This window comes from Ovis canadensis, chromosome 1, assembly GCF_042477335.2.
Source record: "Ovis canadensis isolate MfBH-ARS-UI-01 breed Bighorn chromosome 1, ARS-UI_OviCan_v2, whole genome shotgun sequence".
Taxonomy (NCBI): domain Eukaryota; kingdom Metazoa; phylum Chordata; class Mammalia; order Artiodactyla; family Bovidae; genus Ovis; species Ovis canadensis.
The window spans coordinates 204,161,048-204,183,972 of NC_091245.1; the positions used below are offsets into that span (position 1 = coordinate 204,161,048).

General features: G+C 42.6%; 1 protein-coding gene across 9 annotated transcripts in view; it reads left to right on the plus strand.

The window, feature by feature from the left end:
• The window catches only part of DGKG (diacylglycerol kinase gamma), a 223,958-nt gene that overhangs the window by 84,474 nt on the left and 116,559 nt on the right, over positions 1 to 22,925 (plus strand). For 5 of the 9 annotated variants that reach the window (XM_069558614.1, XM_069558572.1, XM_069558583.1 and 2 more), the window contains exons 6-11: positions 6,828 to 6,998; positions 10,281 to 10,330; positions 13,590 to 13,664; positions 14,339 to 14,461; positions 19,020 to 19,137; positions 20,663 to 20,748. In XM_069558614.1, coding sequence (XP_069414715.1) covers positions 6,828 to 6,998; positions 10,281 to 10,330; positions 13,590 to 13,664; positions 14,339 to 14,461; positions 19,020 to 19,137; positions 20,663 to 20,748 — 623 coding nt within the window. The remainder of the gene's footprint in view (positions 1 to 6,827; positions 6,999 to 10,280; positions 10,331 to 13,589; positions 13,665 to 14,338; positions 14,462 to 19,019; positions 19,138 to 20,662; positions 20,749 to 22,925) is intronic. The other 4 variants (XM_069558608.1, XM_069558619.1, XM_069558627.1 and 1 more) reach the window with 1 other exon arrangement.

Here is a 22,925-nt window from a genome sequence, read left to right on the forward strand (position 1 = left end):
CGCACTCCAGTATTCGTGCCTGGAGAATCCCATGGACAGAGGAGCCTGGTGGGCTACAATCCATGGGGTCACAAAAACTTGGACACGGACTGAGTGACTAACACACATTTGTCAAATACTTAAAATATTAACCTCTTGCTAGTGGCATCATCTGTCAGTATTTTCTCCTGTTCTGTAAGTCATCTTTTCATTTTGTTGATGCCTTTGCTGTGCAAAAACTTTAAGTTGATTATTATTTAAGTTTTTCTTTTGCCTTGGAAAAATGATCTAAGAAAATACTGCTATGATTTATGTCAGATAATGTTTTGCCTATGTTCTCTTCTAAGAGTTTTTATGGTGTCCTACTTTATATTTAGGTCTTTAAACCATTTTGAGTTTACTTTTGTGTATGGTGTGAGGGTGTATTCTAACTTCACTGATTTACGTCGGGCTCTCCAGCTTTCCCAACAGCACTTGCTAAAGAGACTATCTTTTCTCCACTGTATATTCTTCTGTCCCTTATTGAAGATTAATTAGCTTCAAGTGAAATGAAGTGAAGTGAAGTTGCTCAGTCATGTCCAACTCTTTGAGACCCCATGGACAGTAGCCTACCAGGCTCCTCAGTCCATGGGGTTTTCCAGGCAAAAATACTGGAGTGGGTTGCCATTTCCTTCTCCAGGAGATCTTCCCGACCCAGAGATTGAACCTGGGTCTTCCTCATTGTAGGCAGACGCTTTACCGTCTGAGCCACCAGGGAAGTCCTCAAGTATATGGGTTTATCTGAGGGCTCTCTATTCTGTTCCATTGATCTGTATGTCTGTTCTTGTGCCAATACCGTGATGTTTAGATTACTGTACCTCTGAAGTCCTGGAGGGTCATGCCTCCAGCTTTGCTCTGTTTCCTCAGGATTGCTTTGACGATTCTGGGTCTTTTGTGGTTCCATCTAAGTTTCAGTATTATTTGTTCTAGTTCTATAGAAAATGTCATGGGTAATTTGTTAAGGATCACATTAAATCTATAGATTGTTTTGGGTAGTGTGGTGATTTTAACAATATTAATTCTTCCAATCCAAGAGCATGGGGTATCTTTCCATTTCTTTGAATCATCTTTGGTTTCCTTTGGGCTTCCCTGGTGGCTCAGAGGTTAAAGTGCCTGCCTCCAATGCGGAAGACCCGGGTTCGATCCCTGGGTCAGGAAGATCCCCTGAAGAAGGAAATGGTAACCCACTCCAGTATTCTTGCCTGGGAAATCCCATGGATGGAAAAGCCTGGTAGGCTACAGTCCATGGGGTCGCAAAGAGTCGGACTTGACTGAGCGACTTCACTCATCAATGTTTTATAGTCCTTACCTCCTTCGTTAGGTTTATTCCTAGGTTTTTAATTGAAATTTCAAATGGGATTTTTAAAATTTTTTCTCTTGCTGATATTTCATTTTTAGTGTAAAAAAATGCAACAAATTTCTGTGTATTAATTTTGTGTCCTGCTACTTTACCAAATTCATGTATTAGTTCTTATAGGTTTTGCATGAAGCCTTTAGTGTGCTCTATGTCCATGGGGTTGCGAACAGTCGGACACGACTGAGCGACTTCACTTTCACCCACTCCAGTGTTCTTGCCAGGAGAATCCCAGGGACAGGGGAACCTGGTGGGCTGCCGTCTATGGGGTTGCACAGAGTCGGACACGACTGAAGTGACTTAGCAGTAGCAGTATGTAAAGTATTGGGCTTCCCAGGTGGCTCAGTAAAGAATCTGCCTGCCAATACATGAGGCTCAGGAGACATGGGTTTGATCCCTGGGTCAGGAAGATCCCCTGGAGAAGGAAATGGCAACCCACTCCAGTATTCTTGCCTGGGAAATCCCATGAACAGAGGAGCCTGGAAGGCTTCAGTCCATGGGGCTGCAAAAGGGTTGGACATGACTGAGTGGCTAAACAACAACAGTGTAATAAAGTATTACATTATCTCCACATAATTTTGTTTTAAAACAGCTTTGTTGAGGTACAATTGGCATAAAATGAATTATACACATTTAAAATGTACAGTTAGTAAGGTTTTATGTCTGTATTCATCAATAAAATCAGCATATACCAATATAATGAAATTATTCATCAGCCTCAAAAATTTCCTTTATAGTCTCTTTTTCCCACCCTCCTTATGTGTACACTTCCATTTCTATACAGCCACTGATCTGCTTGTGGTCACTATAGACTAGAGTGCATTTTCTAGATTTTATATGAATAGATTGATAATGTATGTACTTTTTCCCATCTGGCTTCTTCCATTCAGCATAATTTAAAAATTCATCCATGTTGCTCGGTATATCAATAATTAGCATATTTTTACTGTTGACTAGTATTTTAGTATACAGGTAGATATTCCACAATTTATTTATCCGTTCATTTATCAATGGACATTTGGGTTATTTCCAGCTTTGGGCTATTAAAAATAAAATGAATATTCATATACAAGTCTTCATACAGACAGCTTTCATTCCTTTTGAGTAAAGAGCTGGAAGTAGAATGTTTAGGAGTATTATGTGGTCTTAATGACTTGACCTCTTTACCATTATGAAATGACTCTCTTTATCCCTAGTAATAGTCTTGGTTTTGAAATTTGTGTGATAAGTGTGAGTTGCTCAGTCGTGTCTGACTCTTTGTAACCCAATGAACCCACCAGGCTCCTCATAACTGATAAAACCACCTTAGTCAACTAGTGTTACCAGAGTATATCTTATTTCATTCTTTTAATGGATTTGTGTCTTTATATTTAAATTGACTTTCTTTTAGGAAGTATGTTTTGGGGTCTTATTTTTTAATCCATTCTGACAATATCTGCCATTTAAAGTTTTAGAACATTTACATTTACTGTGGTAATTGATGTAATTAGGTTTACAACTACTATATTGCTGTTTTCTTTTTTCCAATCTTTTCTTTTATTCCCATTTGCTCTTTTTTCTGAATACTTTTAAATTAATTGAATTTTTTATGATTTTACTTTATCTCCTTTTTTATCTTAGTTTTAACTATGACAGTGTACCTTCAAGTAGTAGTATTTCATTTTGCATATACTATAAGAAATTTACAACAACATACTTCTATTTCCCCAGGTCTTTGTGTTTTTTTACTTCAACATGTTGTAAACCACACAACATGTTGTTATTGTCATAGTTAGCTATCTTTTTAAAAGATTTAGTTAATAGGAAAAATATTCTTAATATTTATCTACCTGGTTTACTAGTTTTAATGCTCATCATTCTTGTGTGTAAATCCAGGTTTCCATAGATTGTAATTCTAGTAAAAAGATTTCCTTTACCATTTCTTGTAATGTAGGTCTATATAGCTTGTACATTTGAAAAGTTCTTTATTTAGCCTTTTTTTCCTAAAGATATTTTGCAGAATCAAGAAGTCTAATTTGACAGGTTTTTTTCTTTTAGTACTTTTTTAAAGATGTTGTTCCACTGGCTACCAGCATGTTTTGTTTCCAGTAAGAAAATTATAGTCATTCTTATCTTTGCTTCTCTCCTTATCAGATGTTTTTTCTCTAGTTTCTTTTATGATTTTCTATCACTGATTTTAATCAATTTGATTTTGGTGTTCCTTGGTGTAGTTTTATATATATTTCTTATGTTTGGGTTTCATTGAGCATCTTGTATCTGAGGTCCTCTAGTTTGTATCAAATAACAAATCTGGGAAAATATCAACCATTATTTAATACTTTTCTGCTCCTGACTCTTCTTTAAGTATTCCAATTACATGTTTATTTGACTACTTGAAGTTGTCCAACGGCTCACTGGTATGATACTTTTTTTTTAATATAGTCTTTTTGGCTAGTTTCTGTTGCAATGCTTCAAATTCACTAATCTTTCCTTCTGCAATATCTAATCTGCTGTTAACACTGCTCAGTATATTTGTATTTTTCATTTAACATCATATCTAGACACTTGAGGTGAACATCATAAAATATCTTTCATGTCTCTACTTAACATATTCAGTCTTTCCTCCAGCTTCTTGGATATGTCGAATGTAGTTATAATAACTGTTTTAAAGTTTTTGTCTACTATATCATCTGTATCATTCTGAATCCATTTCAATAGATTTTTCTCATTATTATTATTCATACTTGCTTTGTATACATGGCAATATCTTATTGAATGCCAGACTTTGAAAATTTTACAGTGTTGGTCCTAGAAATTTTTGTGCTCTTATAAATATTCTTGCTGTTTGTTTTGGGATACATTTAGGTTTACTTAGAAATAGTTTGACCTTTAGGGGTCAAGCTTTTAAAGCTTTGTCAAATCAGACCAGGGAGGCCTTTTCTCTAGGGCTAGTTTTCCCAGTTATCAAGGCAAAACTCTTCTGAGTACTCTACTTAGTGGTTCATTAATTGTAGGAGCTTTCTACTTTGATTGCTGGAAATAGACAGTATGCCTGGTTCTCTGTGCAGTCCAGGGATTGTTCCCTCTCATCTGGATTCCTTCCCCAGCCTCAGGTAGTTTCCTTACACATGTGTGCTGATCATTACTCGGATGAGTAATTGAGGGAACTCTCAGCCAGTTACTCAAAAGGCCCTTCTGCAGAGACTGCTGGAGTTCTCTCTGTGCAGCTGCCTCCCATCCAGTGCTCTGCTCTGTGAATTCCACCCACCGTGAGCTCCCCAGACTCCCAGCTCCATCTCTGCAACTCACAGAGATTTCCAGAACGTTCCTTGGCTTCCCTCCTTGTGCCTCAGTCTAGAAACTTTCCAGTCAGTAAGATGTGGCATTTGCAGGGATCACCTCAATTGTTTCCCATCTCTTGGGATCACTCATTGGTGCTGGCCATAGTGAATGTCCTATGAACCATTATTTTGTATCTTTTGTCCAATTTTTTAGTTGCATCAGTAGGAGGGTAAAACTGGTCCCTCTTATTCCAACATAGTTGGCATGGAAGTCACTAAAATAGTGTTTTATTGAATGAATAATTGGAGGATATAACAATAACTTGAGCTACCTAATACAAAGAATTTTTCACATTTGTCTTATATATTTAAGTTTTTCTGTAACTTTAACTCGTGGGATTTTAGTACTTCTGTTGCATATGTAATTTCATAGCAATTTCCTCCATCTCACCGTCCTTGTTTTTATTTCATCCTATTGTGCTTTCGTCTCAATTTGCTCACCCCTGAGGCTTTCTACTCCTGTTTAATAGAGGTTGCACCTTCTTCAATCTACTGAGTGTCCTGCCCTGTAAGAAATCATTTCCGGAGATATGGTCCTCTGAGATTTCAGGATAAAACTTCCTTTCCTTGTTTTGCAGCTCTGTTTCATGGATTCCATCATGGTCTCTTCACAGGGCCCTTTGTGCCATACAGAGTATGTCGGCGACCTTTGGTCTCCCCACTGTCCATCTGGGTGATGGGTAATTCCCTTCTCAAGCCACAGCTAACCTCTAGGACCTGGAAGGCTTTCGTGTAGCACAGCTCTGTTGGCCTGAGATGAACTGTTTGCCATTGCTTGGCATTTTGCTTCTCTAAATAGTGTGCTGGTGACATTGCTTTCCCCAGCAGGCATTACTATCGAGGTTGTCACTCCCTCTGCTTATGCCTTCAAGACCCTGTTACTTGGTAGTACAACACTTCGGTTGCATTTTCCAGTACCAGTCTTCCTTTTACTGTTTCCTGTGGTTTTTGTGAGTTGTTTATTCAATTATTGTCCTTTATTCAATATTAAGATCATGGATGTGAAGAGGGTGGGGAAAGAGAGATGGCCCTTAAAGTACCTCAAAAAAATATAATCCACACAGTAAAATATAGGTATCTGGTTTTCTGGTTAGTATTAATGTTAATAACATCAGATTTCTTAACCAGGGGACAAAGAAATGGTTCTCCTATTTCTAGTCCAGTCACTTGGTCTTGTCTGACTCTGCGACCCCATGGACTGTAGACCCCAGGCTCCTCTGTCTATGGAATTTTGCAGGCAAGAATATTGGAGTGGGTTGCCATTCCCTCCTCCAGGGAATCTTCCCAACCCAGGGATTGAACCCAGGTCTCCTGCATTCCAGGCATATTCTTTACCATATGAACCACCAGGGAAGGCCTTTCCTACCTATAAGAATGAAAAGAAGGAAATTTTCAGAGGGAAAACTTACTCTACTCCTGTGGTATATTGAGTCACTTTCTGCACTTTCTTTATGCTACTGATTAGGCTTTCAGTAAGTGAAAACTCTTCCTAGTCTCTGGAAGTTAGCTGATTGTTGATCCCAGTTTTCTCTTTTGAACTTTTATCTTTTTCATTTATCTTTAAATGCACTTGAGAAGAAAACTGTGAAGGGGTATGTTGGTACATGGAGAAGGAAATGGCAACTCATTCCAGTGTTCTTGCCTGGAGAATCCCAGGGACAGGGAAGCCTGTTGGGCTGCCGTCTCTGGGGTCGCACAGAGTCGGACACGACTGAAGCGACTTAGCAGCAGCATGTTGGTACATAACCAATAGTCTGGATTTTTGGAGTCCTAGCTAAAATTACCTCTTTGATGTATTCCCCCCAAAATTAAGCTAAATGACATTTACCTGATTGATATTACTAAAATTCACTGTCATCTTTTCTAAAAATTCACATAGCATAAGGGACTTTCTTATATGGCTATAGACTCTTTAAAGGGTCTATGCAGTTCTTTCAAAAAGTATGAAGCTTACAAACTGGATTTCTAAGACCTCTGATTTAATCATATCTTTTCTATTTGATCAAAAGCATCATCCATGCCTTTGAAGACATTTATATAAAACTCTTGCCTCTTCCATGAAAAGAATGGGGCAACAAGGGTTTCATATTTACTAAACCTTGTGTCTTTGGATGCTTTCATTTTGCATGATGCAGAAACAAAGATCACAGAGAAGCAAGTGCCTGCTAACAACCAAACAGCTGCAACCCCTGTGGGGAACCTTGTTGCTCAGTCTTCAGGCTCAGAACCCCCCATAGTCTACCTGAAGGATGTCGTGTGTTACCTGTCCCTACTCGAGTCGGGGAGACCTCAGGATAAGCTAGAGTGTAAGTACGTACCCTGTCAAGGGGCTTTGACTTTTTCCTAGGGGAAGACCTAGTGTCTCTCCGTCCTTCTAAACAGGCTGAGGTTGATCTGGGATCCTGGGGGTGGGTACTGCCTCCTTGAGGGAGGTCTCTGCCCTGTCACCAGTAGTGACATAAACATTTCCTAGAATCTACCCTGGAACATAGTACCAGTTGTATAGGGTGGGGGGTGCATTTGACACCTTGGGGTTGAGAATCAAGATCTAGAAAGGGAAGAGGTCTTTAAAAGGGGTGAAGACTCCCTTTCTTTGCTGGCAGGATTTCCTGAAAGCCTCTAATCAGAAAGCTGCTGCTTCCCCTTAGAAGATTTTTCAAGGGAAGATTTGCAACATCTGTCTACCTTCCCCTGTTCCATGCCCAAGCAATTCTTTAACTATGAGGAATCCTTTTTTTTCTTGAGACCTAATCACCCTCTACCTTGTTAAAGCTTATTTCTATGTCTTCACACATCCCAACCCCAAGTGTTTTGGCCTCTACAGAAAGAAGGCTAGTTAATTAAGGGAGTTGAGCTTGGTTTTAAAAACAAGTCTTCAGAAAGAAAATAATAGCAGAAAGGAAAGCCCACAAAGTGCAGTCTCGCAGACAATCACTCTGGAGACGGTCTCGCTGGCCTCTGCGAGCCTACAGGCAAATTTTACAACAGGTTATAGGTGGGTCTTGTTTAAAAATATACATTACTTTGGTTTCTCTTAGGATCTTAGGAGACTTAAGGGAAGAGCATACACATTATAGCAAAACTTAGAATTCCAGCCAATAATCAGAATTGTCAATGAAATAAACATTAGCAAGAAGTCTGGCAGAGGTTAACCCTTGCCAAAAACAAAATGAAACATTTGCTCATTAACTGAGCTTAGAATCTACCCCACAGGTTTGAAGTATTAATAACTGCCAGTCTTAAATAATAATTTGGAAGCAAATGTACCAGATTTCTGTTTGTACTAATGTTAAAAGGGAAATGTCAGATTATTTCCCACATTCGGTTGGATTTGGGGCATTGTATTTGTTCATAACTACCAAAGAGGATATGGCAGTCTTCATATGAGTGCCTCTCAGACTGAATCCTGTAATGGCAATAAAAATAAACTGATTTTAAAAGCTTTTTCTTATAGAAAATTTTAAATACAGATAAAAGTAGAGAATGCAAAGAACTTCCCTATATCCATCAACCACCTTCAGTAATTACCAGCTTCTGGTCAGTTGTGTTTTATTTATAGCTCCTACTCATTTCTCCTGCACCAGATTATTTTGAAGCCAATTTCGAACATCATATAATTTCATTTGTAAATATCTCAGTATGTACCTCTGATATATGACTTTTCCTTAAATATAATCCCAGCACTGTTATCACATCTAAAGAAAATGATTCCTTACTATTTTCAAACCTTGTTTTCATTATTTTCAGTATTCATTGTTTTCCCATCATGGGAAACAATTCAAACATTGTGTATTTGAATTGGGGTCCAAGTAAAGTCCATACACTGCCATTGGTTACTATGTTGACCTTTTGCTTATTTTTTTCCCTCAAATTTTTTGTTGCAGAAACTTGGTCATTTGTCCTTCCTTAAAGTTTTCTTTAATTGAGTCAAATAAATTCAAATCATCTCAGATTTTAGTGATTGAAACCAAGTTAAACCTTAAAAAAAAAAGGGTGTGTGTGTGTGTGTGTGTGTGTGTGTGTGTGTGTACGAAGTGATAGGCTGAAATTTCACCTATTATCAATGTAATAAAAAAGACTCAACATCGAACATCTCATTTTTGTGAAACTCTTTAAATGCACTATTAACCTCGCAGTAACCCTAGAAAAGTGACACGATTTTTGTCATTTTATTTATATATATAATTTTGTCATTTATATATAAGAAAGCATGGAAAAGTTAAATGACTTGCCCAAGACCATGCTTCTGAAAAGAAAAATGCTTGCTCATACTTCCTTGTTCTGCTCCTCACAGTAGGACTGAAGTGGGCTCCACATTAGAGCCACCTGGGCCCAGAGTGTCTCTGACCGAGACATTCAGAGGAGCCCCAAAGAATTGGAAGCCCATGACCCTACTTTTAAACAACTTAAACTCCAGCCAGAGACACATCACTATATACACAAGGTCCAGAGACATAAAACATGTAGAAGGAAGTGACAACGCAAGGGCAGATTAACAAATTAACAGGAGTGCTGTGACACTGTGGGTACATCCCGAGAGGTCCAGAGTAGTTACATGAGCGAAGGGTCAGTCAGGGGAGGCTCCGCGGAGAGTGCTGGCACGAGGGAACACTTCAAAGGATAGGAAGGAAGTGAAGACATTTTCAGCTCTGCTCCCCACCCTGCTTGCTTCTGAGACCACAGACAGAATCTCTACCTTGAGATTAATTAAACAGCAAGTTTCCAAATCTCATAAATGAACATCTAGTCCTTTCCCCAAAATTCATTCCCAAATCTTTCTTATCCTCCATCGATTCTCTACAGTTAGAATACGGCAGAGGATGTTTCTGAATCACATGTTGACATTTTAGAAAAAGAGATAGTAACTACTATCTATAATAGTAGCTACTTCATAATATTATTGAGCATTAAATAGTAATAATGATAGGTCCATAAGATGGTATATTATACATATTAAATGCCATATATAAGTATTCATTAATGAAAGAAAATAGAAATAACATCTGTTGAGTGTTTCCTACACTCCAAGCACTATAGATTTTGGTGTATCACGTATTAGTCTTCATTTGAAAAAAGACTTAGGATAAAGAAACTATTCTAATCACCATCTTACAGATGAAGAAATTGAATCTAAAGAAGATGAATGCCTTATCTGATGTGCTAGAGGTGGTAGGACAGGGCCGTGGTCTGAAACCGTCTAACTTCACACCCTTCTTACATGCAGTGGAAGCAGTGCCCCATCTATCACTCCAGTGTCTGCCCACCACCAGCAAGGCATCTGCTTTGCGTTGTGTTCCCATGATGCTGAGAGGTGTGAATGCTCCATAGGGAATCACACTCATGATCCAGATCTCATCAGCCAAAGAGTTATTGCTTAGACAGTCCTAGAAGCCAGGTGGCTTGGTTCTCCTCCCTCTTCCCACCCTCTTTGTAAGGAAACAGACTGTGCCTTGAAGGGTGGGTTAGTTGGCTGCAACAGACTTCTCCCCAGTGATGGTTAGAACTGACCTGAAAACTGGCACCAAAGTCTCAGCCCATCCTTGGTGCCTGGAAGACCTCCTCAAGCCTCACCTTTGTGTTTCTTGCAGTCATGTTTCGCCTCTATGATTCGGATGAGAACGGTCTCCTGGACCAAGCGGTAAGCTCTCCAAATATTCCTCCAAGATCCAAGAAAGGCTAGGGGAGAGGGGAGCAGGTGAAGGGAGAGTTCAAAAACTCCCAGTTCCACCATCATCAGAATAGCTGTGTCTCAATATGAGCTGCAGAGATGAATAGAAGCCCCCTCCTTCTAACATCCAAAGAGCCGGGCCAGAGGAGAGTGAATGCCAGCTTGCCTTTTCATTCCAGGAGCCCAAATTGCAAAATCTCAAGATTGAGGGGATGTAAAATGTAGTTAACTTCCCAGTTGGTTCAGAAATTCCCCCTTCAGTTTCCTACTGAAGTTCAAGCATGGAGGAAAGGCGGTGGGGAGAGGCAGCGAGACCAGGGCAGGAAGACAGGAGGAAGGCAGGTAATTTCTGGTGAGCTTGGCCATCACCCTTGCCTTCTTCTCATATCCTAGGCACTAACACTAGGAGTCTCACTCTATCTTCTCCAAGCACATCATCCCATCCCATCAAACCTGGGAAGCCTGAGTCTTGCCCTCACCTTCTCTCAGGAAGAGGCAGGAATAGGGTGGGGATCACAGGGTGAGAAGAAGGGCAGAAAAGGAAGAAGGCAGAGAGTGGAGAGGGCAGACAGAATCAGACAGGTCCTGTTCTCATGACTGGCAGGGTCAGAGATGGGATGCATTTCCAGAAAGGCTCTGAGGTTGAAGTACATGGAGCTGAGACAGCCCAGAGGGAGGAAGAAAGGGAAGCAGTCCACTAGACCGCCTGCATCATCTGGTTCCCTCTCAACCCCAGATGGTCTTAATGGGATCCCTATTTCAGTGCTGTGGGTTGGATCATGCAAGGGGACCGCTGGAGAATCGTGGACTCTTAAACATTTGTTTAATGCCCATTGATTATCTCGTATATGTCAGGCGCTGGTCTAAGCCCTGGGGATGTATCAGTGAGCCAATGGACAGAGATGCAGGTCCTCATATTGCTTTCATTTTAACAAAAACACACACACTGCAAAGTGTAGTCAACTATGTGTTCAATACACATGTGTACCAGAGAAGGATAAAGAAGGGAAAGAAAGTATTGGATGAGCTTCAGTTTTAGCAGGAGGAGCTAAGGAAGGACTCCCTGAGGGAAAGACATCTGAGAAGATACTTGAAGGATTTGAAGGCAGTGAATCATGAGGAATCACCTCCCAGGCAGAGGGAGCAACAAGGGCACAGGTCCTTGAGGGGTGCCTGGAATATCAGCAGATTAAGGAGGAGGCAAGAATGAGTGGAGCAGGAGGGGTGAACAGATGAGGTCAGAGAAGTAATGAGAAGGGACACGATATTTGCAAAGCATTCTCAAGCCTTAAAGGTGATTACAAGGGTTTTCTCTGGAGAAGTGGAGAACCATTGCAGTTTCTGAGCAGACGAGTGACATGATTGACTTAGGTCCTCACAGAGTCTCTCTAGCTGCTGTGTTGAGTCTAGACTGTAGGGACGTAGGCAGGGATACCAGTTGGGAGGCTGTAAAAATAAGCAAGACAAATGAAGGTGGCTTGCCTTAGGGTAGCCGCATTGCAGGTGGTGAGAAGCGGTTAAATTCTGCATCTGTTTGGAAGGTACCATTGGTGGACTGAAGCAAGTCTCAAAATAGTTCTGTCCCTCAACTTCCCACCAAGACCCCTTGGCAGTTGGATATCCAGCCTCTTTGTGAACACTCCCAGTAATGGAGAATTCACCTATTACCTTAAAACAGCCAGTCCATTGCTGAGGATGATGGTAGAGAGGGCATCTTTCCGGCATCAAAGCCACCTCTAGTCCACCAGGGAAATTTTCAGTACAAAACTCGATTCTGCCCTTCTCTCCCCTCCCCCAGCCCAATGGTGAGGTCAAAATAGGCCAACCTTCAACTCCTCCCTCCCTCTGTCCCTCAGCTTATTTCTGCTCTCTCTAGCTGACCAGCATAGTACCAGTTGTACCCAGTAGGCCTTCAAGTATTTGAACATCTGACCACATCTTCCCTAAAATCTTCTCCAAGCTCCAATTTCCTAATTTCTACAGTATTTCTGGTAAAGCAAATTTAAATACCCACTCTAGTCAAGCTCTAGTTTGGCAATGCCATTCTTAAAATATGGCATAGAATTGAACCTGCCGCTCCAGGATTCCTTAAGTATCCATATCAGGAGAACTCGTTCTTCCTGAAATCTGCCCACTCTGCTTCCTGAAAATGCCCACCCATTTACACAGCTCTAGATCAAGTCTAATTCTCCAGTTCACAATCACATTGTTTGCTCACATTGAATCTTGAGCCCTGCTAGATTCACAAGATGTGCCACTGGAACATCTGCTGGGCTCTGTTCCCACCTTACTGCCCACTTCCTTTTCCCCACCGACTGCCTCATCTGCAGTTTCGCAGTGGGCTATTTTCTAATTTAAATACAATGTTAAAAATCCCTGTTGGGTTTTAGCTTGCTTATGTTGACCCACCCAGCATTCTGTCAGGTGAAAGTAACACCTTTAACCCTTGCTTTAGTTCTCCAACACGCGTCCCCAAATAACTTCATTATGAATATCCTAGATGGTACCCTAACTGTGCAAATGCTGCCTCAGTCCAGTGTGTTTCCGTGGGACTCTCAGGGCACTGATTCATTAGCATCCAGCAATTCTGTGAGGCTTTAGATGGAGCCTGACCTTGGTACCAAACAAAAGGCTCACTCATTAGAGAAGCGTAGCCTTCATGAATTTCCTGTTTCAGGAGTCCCAGACCCAGGGCTGGACTTGATACAAAGGATACAAAGGAGATGCCAAAAAGAATCTGAATCATAGTGCCTGAGAAAGGACCAACCCAGTGGCCCTACATCCAACTGAAACTGACCCCCAAGGGGTATAGATGAATCCCAAGTTGCTAAAGCTGTGGGAATGAGGTGTGGGAAAAGGGGGAGGGAAGAAGTGCCTTGGTTTGTAAGTATTTTTAGGAGCTGTGATCACAAAGAAGGAGGAAACAGGAGTGCTTTCTGTGCTGAGTCAAAGTGCAGAATAGGGGAAGGAAGGTGGATTTAGGAGAAGGTCAGTGTTCAGTGAGCTTTCTGCATACCTCTGGCTTATCCACGGTCTATGCTTCTTGTGAGCTTTGTGGTCAAGGCAGAAATAAAGAGTAGAAATAAACAGTGAGCTCATGATGAAATGCCAGTGTTTTGTACCAGCCGCTTCTCAGACGACACCCTGCCCATCTTCCCACGGGGTTTGATTTTGACTCTTGCTCTTGGAAACACATCTTCAGTTGGTTTCTCTCCTTGGTGTTTTCTAGGAGATGGATCGTATTGTCAGCCAGATGCTGCACATTGCCCAGTATCTCGAGTGGGATCCCACGGAGCTAAGGCCTGTGAGTTTCCAGCAGCCTGGGGTGACTTCCCAGTGAGCTTCTAAGATAAGAGTGGGACTTGAAGAAACACATTTGTTTACAGTAGAGTGTCTCCCAGACTCATCTTCTCAGAGGTGTCTCCTTTGGGGTCCTACACCTCCTTGACCTCCCACTTCTCTGATAGGAAAAATTAGAGGCAACAGGGAAGAGCGTAGACTAATAATACCTAATAATACCCCCTAGCTGAATTTTTATAACAGGAGTTCATAGGTCAGAGAATTTAGTGCTAGAAAGAAATTCAAAGATTTTTCTCAGTCATCAGATAATAATAATTATTACATTGGAGGCTCCCATGAGACCAATATTATGTTTGGCATTTTGTGTACATTTTCTCTAATCTTTGCTACCAGGCTGCAAGCACAGCAATGCTAGTTCTGTTTTGCAGACGGGCAAATCAGAAAAACAGAGCCCAGAGAGTCCAGGTGGCTTGCTTAAGGGCACACAGGTCTAGGAAGAGCCAGGCTGGGACCTCTGTTCCCCTCACCCCAGTTCCTGTCACTGCCCTCTACTCACTCTGAATCGGAGAGAAAGGGGTAAAACACAAGAAAACTCAGAACAAAAGAGAAAGCAAAGGGCGGGGGTGGGCAGAGAAGCCGAGGGTGAAAGTGGACAATTGTTGCCCTACGGATTCACAGATACTGAAGGAGATGTTACAAGGCATGGACTACGACCGGGATGGCTTTGTGTCTCTTGAGGAGTGGGTCCACGGAGGGATGACCACCATCCCACTGCTAGTCCTCCTGGGCATGGACGACTCTGTAAGTTGCACACGTGAGGTCCAAGACCCCTCGCCTTTCAGAAACAGCAGGTTCCATGTGGAAGTTAATATCCTTGGTTTCTGTTCTGGATTTGCCAGTGGATACCTCATATGCTCCAGGCCAGCCCCGAAGTCCTCTCTTTTTTACCTGTTAGTGCCTGAAATATGTTCATTCATTTGACAGACATTTACTGAATTATTACTAAATAAAGATACTGTCCTGAGGACTGAGAGGAGACACAGATATCATATTCACCCACCCGAAACTTATGTTCAGCCACGCAAAGAACAAAAAATTTTTAGGGAAGAATTCCATCTTTTCTCAAAATTAGCTGTAAAAATGCTGAGAGAGTTTGGGAAAGAAGGGAAGCAGGGAGGGAGGGAAGGAAAGGAGAGGAAAAATACTGATCTGTTGTGAGGCAAAGAGTGTTCAATGATAATATTTAGCAATCAGAATAACCAGATAAGGTAGATATTTTTTTACCCATTTATACAGATGGAAAATTGGAGATTCTGAGTCTGAAGATGAAAAAGAGGAGCCAGCATTTATGTGCTGGAGAAGGAAATGGCAACCCACTCCAGTGTTCTTGCCTGGAGAGTCCCAGGGACGAGGGAGCCTGGTGGGCTGCCGTCCATGGGATACCTGACTCTAAAGAACCTGCACTTTTGAACACCCCACACTTAAGAGTGAGGCCAGTGGAAGAAACTTTGCCCTGACTCTGAGGGATGCATGGGATTTTGATACCCCATTCTTGAGATAAAGATCAAGTGAAATGATATTTGATCTGGTTCTCAATAATGGGTATGGTTTGGCTGGTGGAAGAGAGTTTACAGGCAGAAGAGCTTGATCAAAAACCGACGCGAAAGAAAGTTCAGGGTGTGTTAGAGGAACCTCCCAATATTTATGTGAAGCACTGGCATCTGACCTGGTCTGCTTATTTACCATGAAAAGTAGCTTCCATACATGAGGTAGGGAAGGTTAGAACCAGGAGTGAAAATGGCAGCATTAGCATTTACCAGTGCAGCCACATGGGCTGTAATCAACACCTGTTTGAGATTACTGAAATGGCATAGAGGGGACAGAAGAGAAGGTTCAGCTAGGTTGGCCTCTAGCTGACATTGTGGCCTGTGAAATGTTCATCTGACAGTTCTGCAGTTCAGGACTAAGAATCCTGCAATTATCTCACAGCATGTTTAGGTCTTTCCGTGTACTAATAGAAATCAATGAACCAGGAACTCCTTTATCCTTAGAACCCTGGAAGGTCAGAGCTAGAAGAGAATTTGGTGATCCCTGGTCCATCCCTTTTGTTTTTTATACTGAGGACTAGAGAAGTAAAGGCGCTTGCGGTCGGTCACACACCTAATTAGTACCAGAGCCCATCTTCCATATTCAGTAACAGGACATTTCTCATGCAGTGATGAGCCTCTACTGTGTGCACGAACCCACGTGAGCTAGGACCTGGGGGAGCCCAGATATGTATGGTATACTTTCTGCTGTTAAGGTTCAAGATGATACCTGAATCAAAGTAGGAGTTCTGCTTGAGTATTGTTCTAACACACCAATTTTGGGTTTTTGTTTTGTTTTGTTTTTTTCCTTTTCTCTGCTGCTACTACTGCTAAGTCGCTTCAGTTGTGTCCGACTCTGTGCGACCCCATAGACGGCAGCCCACCAGGCTCCCCCGTCCCTGGGATTCTCCAGGCAAGAACACTGGAGTGGGTTGCCATTTCCTTCTCCAATGCATGAAAGTGGAAAGTGAAAGTGAAGTCGCTCAGTCGTGTCCGACTCTTAGCGACCCCGTGGACTGCAGCCTACCAGGCTCCTCTGCCCATGGGATTTTCCAGGCAAGAGTACTGGAGTGGGGTGCCATTGCCTTCTCCTCCTTTTCTCTAAAACATAAGAATAGAGATGGGACATTTTAATCACAAAGAACCCATTTCTAGTTCTATTTCTTAGATGGGACTTGCTGAGCCCAAGGTGCCACCAACTCTTTGTTTAGAGGGGTTCCACTTTTTATGGCTGGAAGAGGGAGAGACATCATTTCTCCAACGTTCTCCCCAGGGTCTCCCCCCGATGCCAAATGAACCTTGTAGAAAACCATACTTTATATCAGGAATAATGCAAACAAAAAGCAAAAGTGCATTTGGTTTTCATGAACCAAAAGTTTTATGTGTTCATTTGAAAATACGCACTACGTTGTATGTTTTCACACTTAATAATAGGGGTTCTAGGGAAAACATTCCTCGATGTCTTGTAAGTCACAGTGCTTGTTTGGCTTTTATCAAAACCCGCTTATTGCCACTGAAAAGTCTGGAGATCTCTGAATGGGATAAATGAGAAACAGTCTGTCTCCAAGGAGCTGTAGGCGCAGCATAAAACCTGGTGTGCAGGACTCCCAAACACTGCAGCCTCCAATGTGCAAAAATGAAAGAGCCACATGATGGCGCTATAACCCAAGCAGAAATGTTACTTTTTCCAAGTCAAGGTCCTTTTGATTCTTACCCTGTATCTGTGAAAACAGTATCTGAGAAAGGGAGAGTCAGCTAATTAATTTTGCTCATGAAGGCATTTTTAGGTCAGGTGACAGTCCTTCGGGCTGGGTCTGCTAAGAATACTGTAATTTCCCTTTTGTCCGTGAAGGAAAACCCTGGTTGATGGAGATACAAGAAGAAACATGGATTTGGAAGCCATTATGACCCCTGGCTTGGCTCAGTCACTTAATATTTGTGTGGTCTTGGGCTGTTTATCTGACTTCCATGAGTCTCTGCTTCATCGTTTCTAGAATAGGTATAAATCTACCTCCTCTCATGTAGGAAAACACTCTTTACTTTTATGTTCCCTACTCCTAGTGCAGAGTAAGAATAAAAGTGTTCATTCACAATGTGTCAGGCACTGGATTAGGAGCTTCATTTATATTTCATTTCGTTTTTATAATAATGCCTTGTGGTCAATGTTTGTCAAAAGAACGAATGAATCTGTCTTTTAATGAATCATTTAATCAATTAATGAACCCATTTACTAAAGTAGAAACCATTAGATGAAAAGGCTTTAATTCTATAAAACTCGGGTTTTGGAAGAAGCAGGGTTCTGAGGTGGTAAGAAGAAAAAAGCATATTCTGGCCCCAGGAGGAGACCAGCATTTGAAAAGGCACGTGGGCTTCTCTGGAGACCATTAACAGAGGAGTCGAGCACAGGAATAGGGCTGGCCGCTATGGCCAGCCCAAACCAGAGGGGCCAGAAGTAAGTAAGTCCAGCACGCTGGACTCCGTGTACCTGACTCTCGATCGTTATGAGCTTACAGTACTTTTTTTTTTTTTACTACCCTTAAGATCAGCCCAAGAGCGTTACTTTTTTGATGGAGTCTATGACAAAAGTCCAAGGACACTGTATGTGGAGGGATGCTCCTGAAACCACAGTCTCCAGTGAGGCTGTGCTCCCAGGGGCTAGAAGGTGTTGTGATTTTGTCAAGCTTGGCTTGCCTGGTGGATAAGGATGAATTTGCTTCTGAGCCAAGCCAGGGGGAAAGGATTTAACCCTCTCTGTCTCTTTGTTATTTTTTCCTACGTACAGAAAGTTTGAGGAGAGGAGTACAGTATTCTTACTAAGCTAAATTTTTCCTGATTATAAAACTAGTACCTCCTGACTGTAAAAAACTTGATAAATACAGAGAAAGTAGAAATTAGAGAATAAAATAAATCTGTAGTGTTGTTAGCTATAGCTAACCTCTGTTAACAATTTGGTCACTTTTTTTTTCCCATCCAATGTATCATATAAAACCAAGATCATAATATGTCATCAAATTTGTGTTCTGCTTTTTTGTCTTAGCACTTAATATCATGAGCACATTCCCAAGCCATCCAAGGTTCTTATCAGTATCTTTTTGATGGCCACTTAACATTAAATCATAGAGGTGTACCGCAAACCTTTTGGTCATTTTTGAGGGCTTCAGGATATTTTCAGTTTTTCGTTATTTTAAGTAATTCTGGGCTCAACATCTGATAGAGCACAAAAATGCTCATATATCTTTCAAAAATCTATTTAGGATAGAATCCAGGAAAGGAAATTTGTAAGTAGAAAGTTATAAACATTTAAAGGACCTTTAGATAGAGAAATGGATGGATGAATGGATAGATGGATAGATAAGATGGTTGATAAATGATAGGTGATTGATGGATAATAGACAATTGATAAATAATAGGTGATTGACATAATAAATAGATGCTTGACAGATAATAGATAAATGATTGAAAAAAGAAAGGACGAAGTTAAGAGAAAAATAACTAAGTTAGTTTGTTCTGATTTCTACTCCACCAGCCATGCAGGAGAGGGCTAATTTTATCTCCCACACACATACTCCATTCAGTCCTAATTTTTAATTTTTGCTTATTTTAGAACATACACACATACACACACAAAGGATTTTGTTTTTATTTGCATTTCTATTCAGAGTATTTATATCAGTAAATTAAATAATTCATCTTCCAAATATGAGAAGAAACTCTTTTTAGAGAAAGTGGGGCTTCCTGCTGAGCATCGCATTCTGAAATTGCTGTCCCCTCAGGACTCCAAGGGGGATGGGAAGCACGCCTGGACCCTGAAGCACTTCAAGAAACCAACCTACTGCAACTTCTGCCACGTCATGCTCATGGGTGTTCGGAAGCAAGGCCTCTGCTGCATTTGTGAGTAAACTTCCTTCAAACCCTTTTTTGCCAGGAACTGGCTTGCTCTGCACATGGTTGAGCCAGTCCCAGGAAGGTTTAGGCATCTCTCCTTCCTAGCTTGAGGGACCTGCCATATTCTTCCCACAGCAGGAAATTTAACAAGACCTCCATGTCCTATTCTTATTCAACCCATATCAAATGGACGAATATTAGTCTGCTGGAGTTATGTCATGAGCCACTGACTCCCTAGAAAAAAGTTATTAAAATTCGCAAGTAACTAAAAAACATCTCATATTAATTTGAGTTGCGTTTTGCTAGTGAATGTTTGCATGGTCAGAAGAACCTGAGGGTTTTTTAAATTTAATTAATATTCATAAATACAATGGAAATTAAAATTATCCATTTGTTTTACTTTATAATCCACTTAGTGAAGTCAGACTTGAAAGGAGTTAAAAAAACATGAGAAAGGAGGGAGGGAGCCTGGAAAAGAGAGCAGAAGAAAAAGATGGAGGGGAAGGAAGGGAGAAGGGGTGATAGTGGAATGCATGTGAATTTGGGGGACAGGAAGAGAGGGGCAGGGCTGCAACAGGAAGGCTTTGCAAGGCCCTGGGTGTATGGGTGCAGAATCCTGCCTGCCCCCACCCCAACCTCAGGATGCAGACAGCAAGGACTCAGCCTGAACCCTCCAGGGGCCGGGGACCTGATGCTGTGGGGAGGGCCCTTGGGTATGGTGTGGGTCACCAAACTGTTTCATCTGCCATGTACGTGGGAGCCAGGCAGCAGGCAACCTCCACCACAAAAGACATTGTAGCAGAGCTGGGCCCAGTGTCCCTTGAACAAGCATCAGCAGGCATAAGAAGGGGCCTCCTGTCTTTCCAGCACCCTCTCATATCTGGCTCTCACGCAGTTTTCATAGACCCAGCCTCATTCCTAGCAGGTTCTAGGCCTGTGGCATAATAGTAAGTAGTAACAACAATAAATTTGTGGAATAGCTATTCTGACTTGCACAAGTGGTGCTTTATACAAATCATTTAATGCTGCAAAAGCTCCCCAAAGTAAAAGCTAATTTTATTCCCATCTTGTAGAACACTCTGAATTTCAGAGCTGTGAAGGCACATACCCTAGATCATGTGGGTAGTTACAAAGGGCAGAGCCAGAATTCAGGCCCAGGTCTGCCTGTCTGCAGTTAGAGAGACCCTGGCCTTGCTCTCCACTCCCCAACATCCCAACATTCAATACTGTGTTGTTGGCATAGCCAGGGTGACACCTCACATTCCCTTTAAGGGATGTTTTCCTGCTGTGTTCACCAGTGAAAGCCAGTGGGCGGGGTGGAGGGTGTAGAAGCATGTCTGGGAGATAACCATGGATTCCTGTCAGTGAGTAACTGGGGACTTGAATTTCCAGTTGGCAAGGCCAGCTCCACGTGTCCCCTGCCCCATGGAGGGAGGCCTGGGCCTCAGCTAGTGGGGAAGAGGATGGCTGACCTTCCCTAGGTGGTCACTCACAGGCACTATTCTTATTTATTTATTCATTTATTTTGCAGACTGTAAATACACTGTCCACGAACGCTGTGTATCCAAAAACATTCCTGCGTGTATCAAAACGAACTCCAAAACCAAAAGGGGCGAGGTTGGTGATACCAGTTGCCTTGTTCTACTGCATGCTGTGTCCCGGGCAACATATCCATCTCCACAGATTCCTGGACAGGAAGGGACTTTGGGAGCTTTATCCTGTCCCTTCTCTGCCTCGAGGACCACGCTGAAACCATCTTTTCCATCCATCAATCCATTCAGCATCTCCCTAGTACCCACCCACCCTTTGCCAGGCCCTGTTCCAGGGGATATGAGGGTCATAAGGTGGTCCTCAGCCTGGGGAGCCATGCAGTCTAGTGGGAGGAGGCAGACACATAAGCAGAGCATAATGTATCGAGCAGCGTGGTAGTGATCGCACTGTGTGGGACTTACAGTTGAGGCATGGGGGCGGAGGGAAGGGAGAAGAGACGAACAAGGAAGCTTTCACCAAAAAAAAACAAGTGGCATTTGAGTTGTGTCTTGAACCCAAGTCAGTAGGATTTCACAAGGAATCGAGGAGGACAAGGCGCTCTGGGCTGGAGAAACCTCAAGAGTGAAGGCATGGATACGTGACTTATTCTGGGGTCTGTAGCTGGTTTAGTGTGACTGGCATAGAGGAGGGTCAGAGGGAAAGGCAGGCGATGTGCTCTGGACTGGAGAGATCCAGGCTGAGGAGCTGGGAAGGAGGTTCATAAGTAGCTAAGGGACTGCTAAAGAATTTTGAGCATGTGAAGAGATGATTGGGTTTGCAAATTAGGGTCACTGCTGGTACTCGGGATAAAGAACCCACCTGCCAATGCAGGTAGATGTAAGAGATGCAGGTTTGATCCCTGGGTCAGGAATATCCCCTGGAGGAGGTCATAGCAACCCACTCCGGTATTCTTGCCTGAAGAACCCCATGGACAGAGGAGCCTGGCGGGCTACAGTCTAAGGGGTCACCGAGCTGGACATGACTAAAATAACTGAGCATGCACACACGCTCTGACTGTGGTTCCGGAAAGAGATCAGATCCAAGAGGGGCAAACCCGTCCAACAGTTCAGGCAAGATAGGGCTGCCGAGGGCCTGCCTGGGTTGGGTCTGTGCTCGCCTTCTCTGCTGTGTCTGTGCTGAGTGACTGCCCCCCAGTCATGCCAGCTGTTGAGTGTTCTGACTGTCTTACTGGCAGAGAAAAAGGACTTAAAGGGAGAGCGGAGAGTTTGAGAGATAATTTGGAGGTCCTACCACCAGGACTTGGTGGCAGTGGTGTAGGGAATGAGCGAGGAAAGGAGGTTGGCAGTGGCTACCATGTTTCTAAGGTGGCCATGTAGGGGTGCCATTCACTGAGTCTGGAAATAGACACTTCTTCAAATTAGCAGGGGAAGGACACTCAGTTATTGCAGAGGGAAGAGCCCATTAAGGAATCTGAGTCAGGAGATGATGAGCAGGCGGGAGTAGTCTCCAGCCATCCGCAGAAGGAGTCTGAGAGAGAAGGGTGCCTCCAGGGACACGCATGCATGCCTGCGAGGCACCACGTGGCCTCTTGTCTGCTCCTCCCGCACCATGCCCATGCACACGCCTTTCCATGCCCACGCCTTTCACCAGGACATACGATGCGCCTCCTGGGCTCAGGCCCTGAGCCTGCACTCTGCACTGCCACACTCGGAATAGACGGAGACCACTAGGGCACATTCCTGGCTTTCTGAGACTCCAGGGGCAACCCAAGTCCTTCACTATCTCTTCTGATCCCAGAAGAGGAGGGAGAAGGCAACGTGGTGTTGGGAACGTCCCATGGACTTGGAGTCAGGAGACCTGGCCCTGAGTCCCTGCTTGGCCACTTCTCAGCCTTGGAACCTAGGACCAGTCACTTAACCTCTCTGAAGCCTCATTTTTTTTTCTATATATAATGGAAATAATAATAATCTTGGAGCAAATTAATTGTGACCATGTTGGTGACAGGCTGATTAGGAAACCGAGTTCTTTACATCCTCAGGGGTGAACAGCAGGTGAGAAACCACAAAGTAAACGGGACGCTTAGAGCAACAGTTTTACCAAAAACCTTTTGGGAGGAGGACACAGTAACTTAACTGATAAGTAATTTAAAACTTTTACCTAATACAAACATGGACGGTGTCAGGCAAATAGTCCATGTATTTTTAATATTGTGCTTGTTGTTGGCACTTCAGGCTATGCCCCCACATTTCCCCAGAGTCCATAGCCACCCCTTCTGCTATTCAGGGTGCCTTAGTAGAGAACAG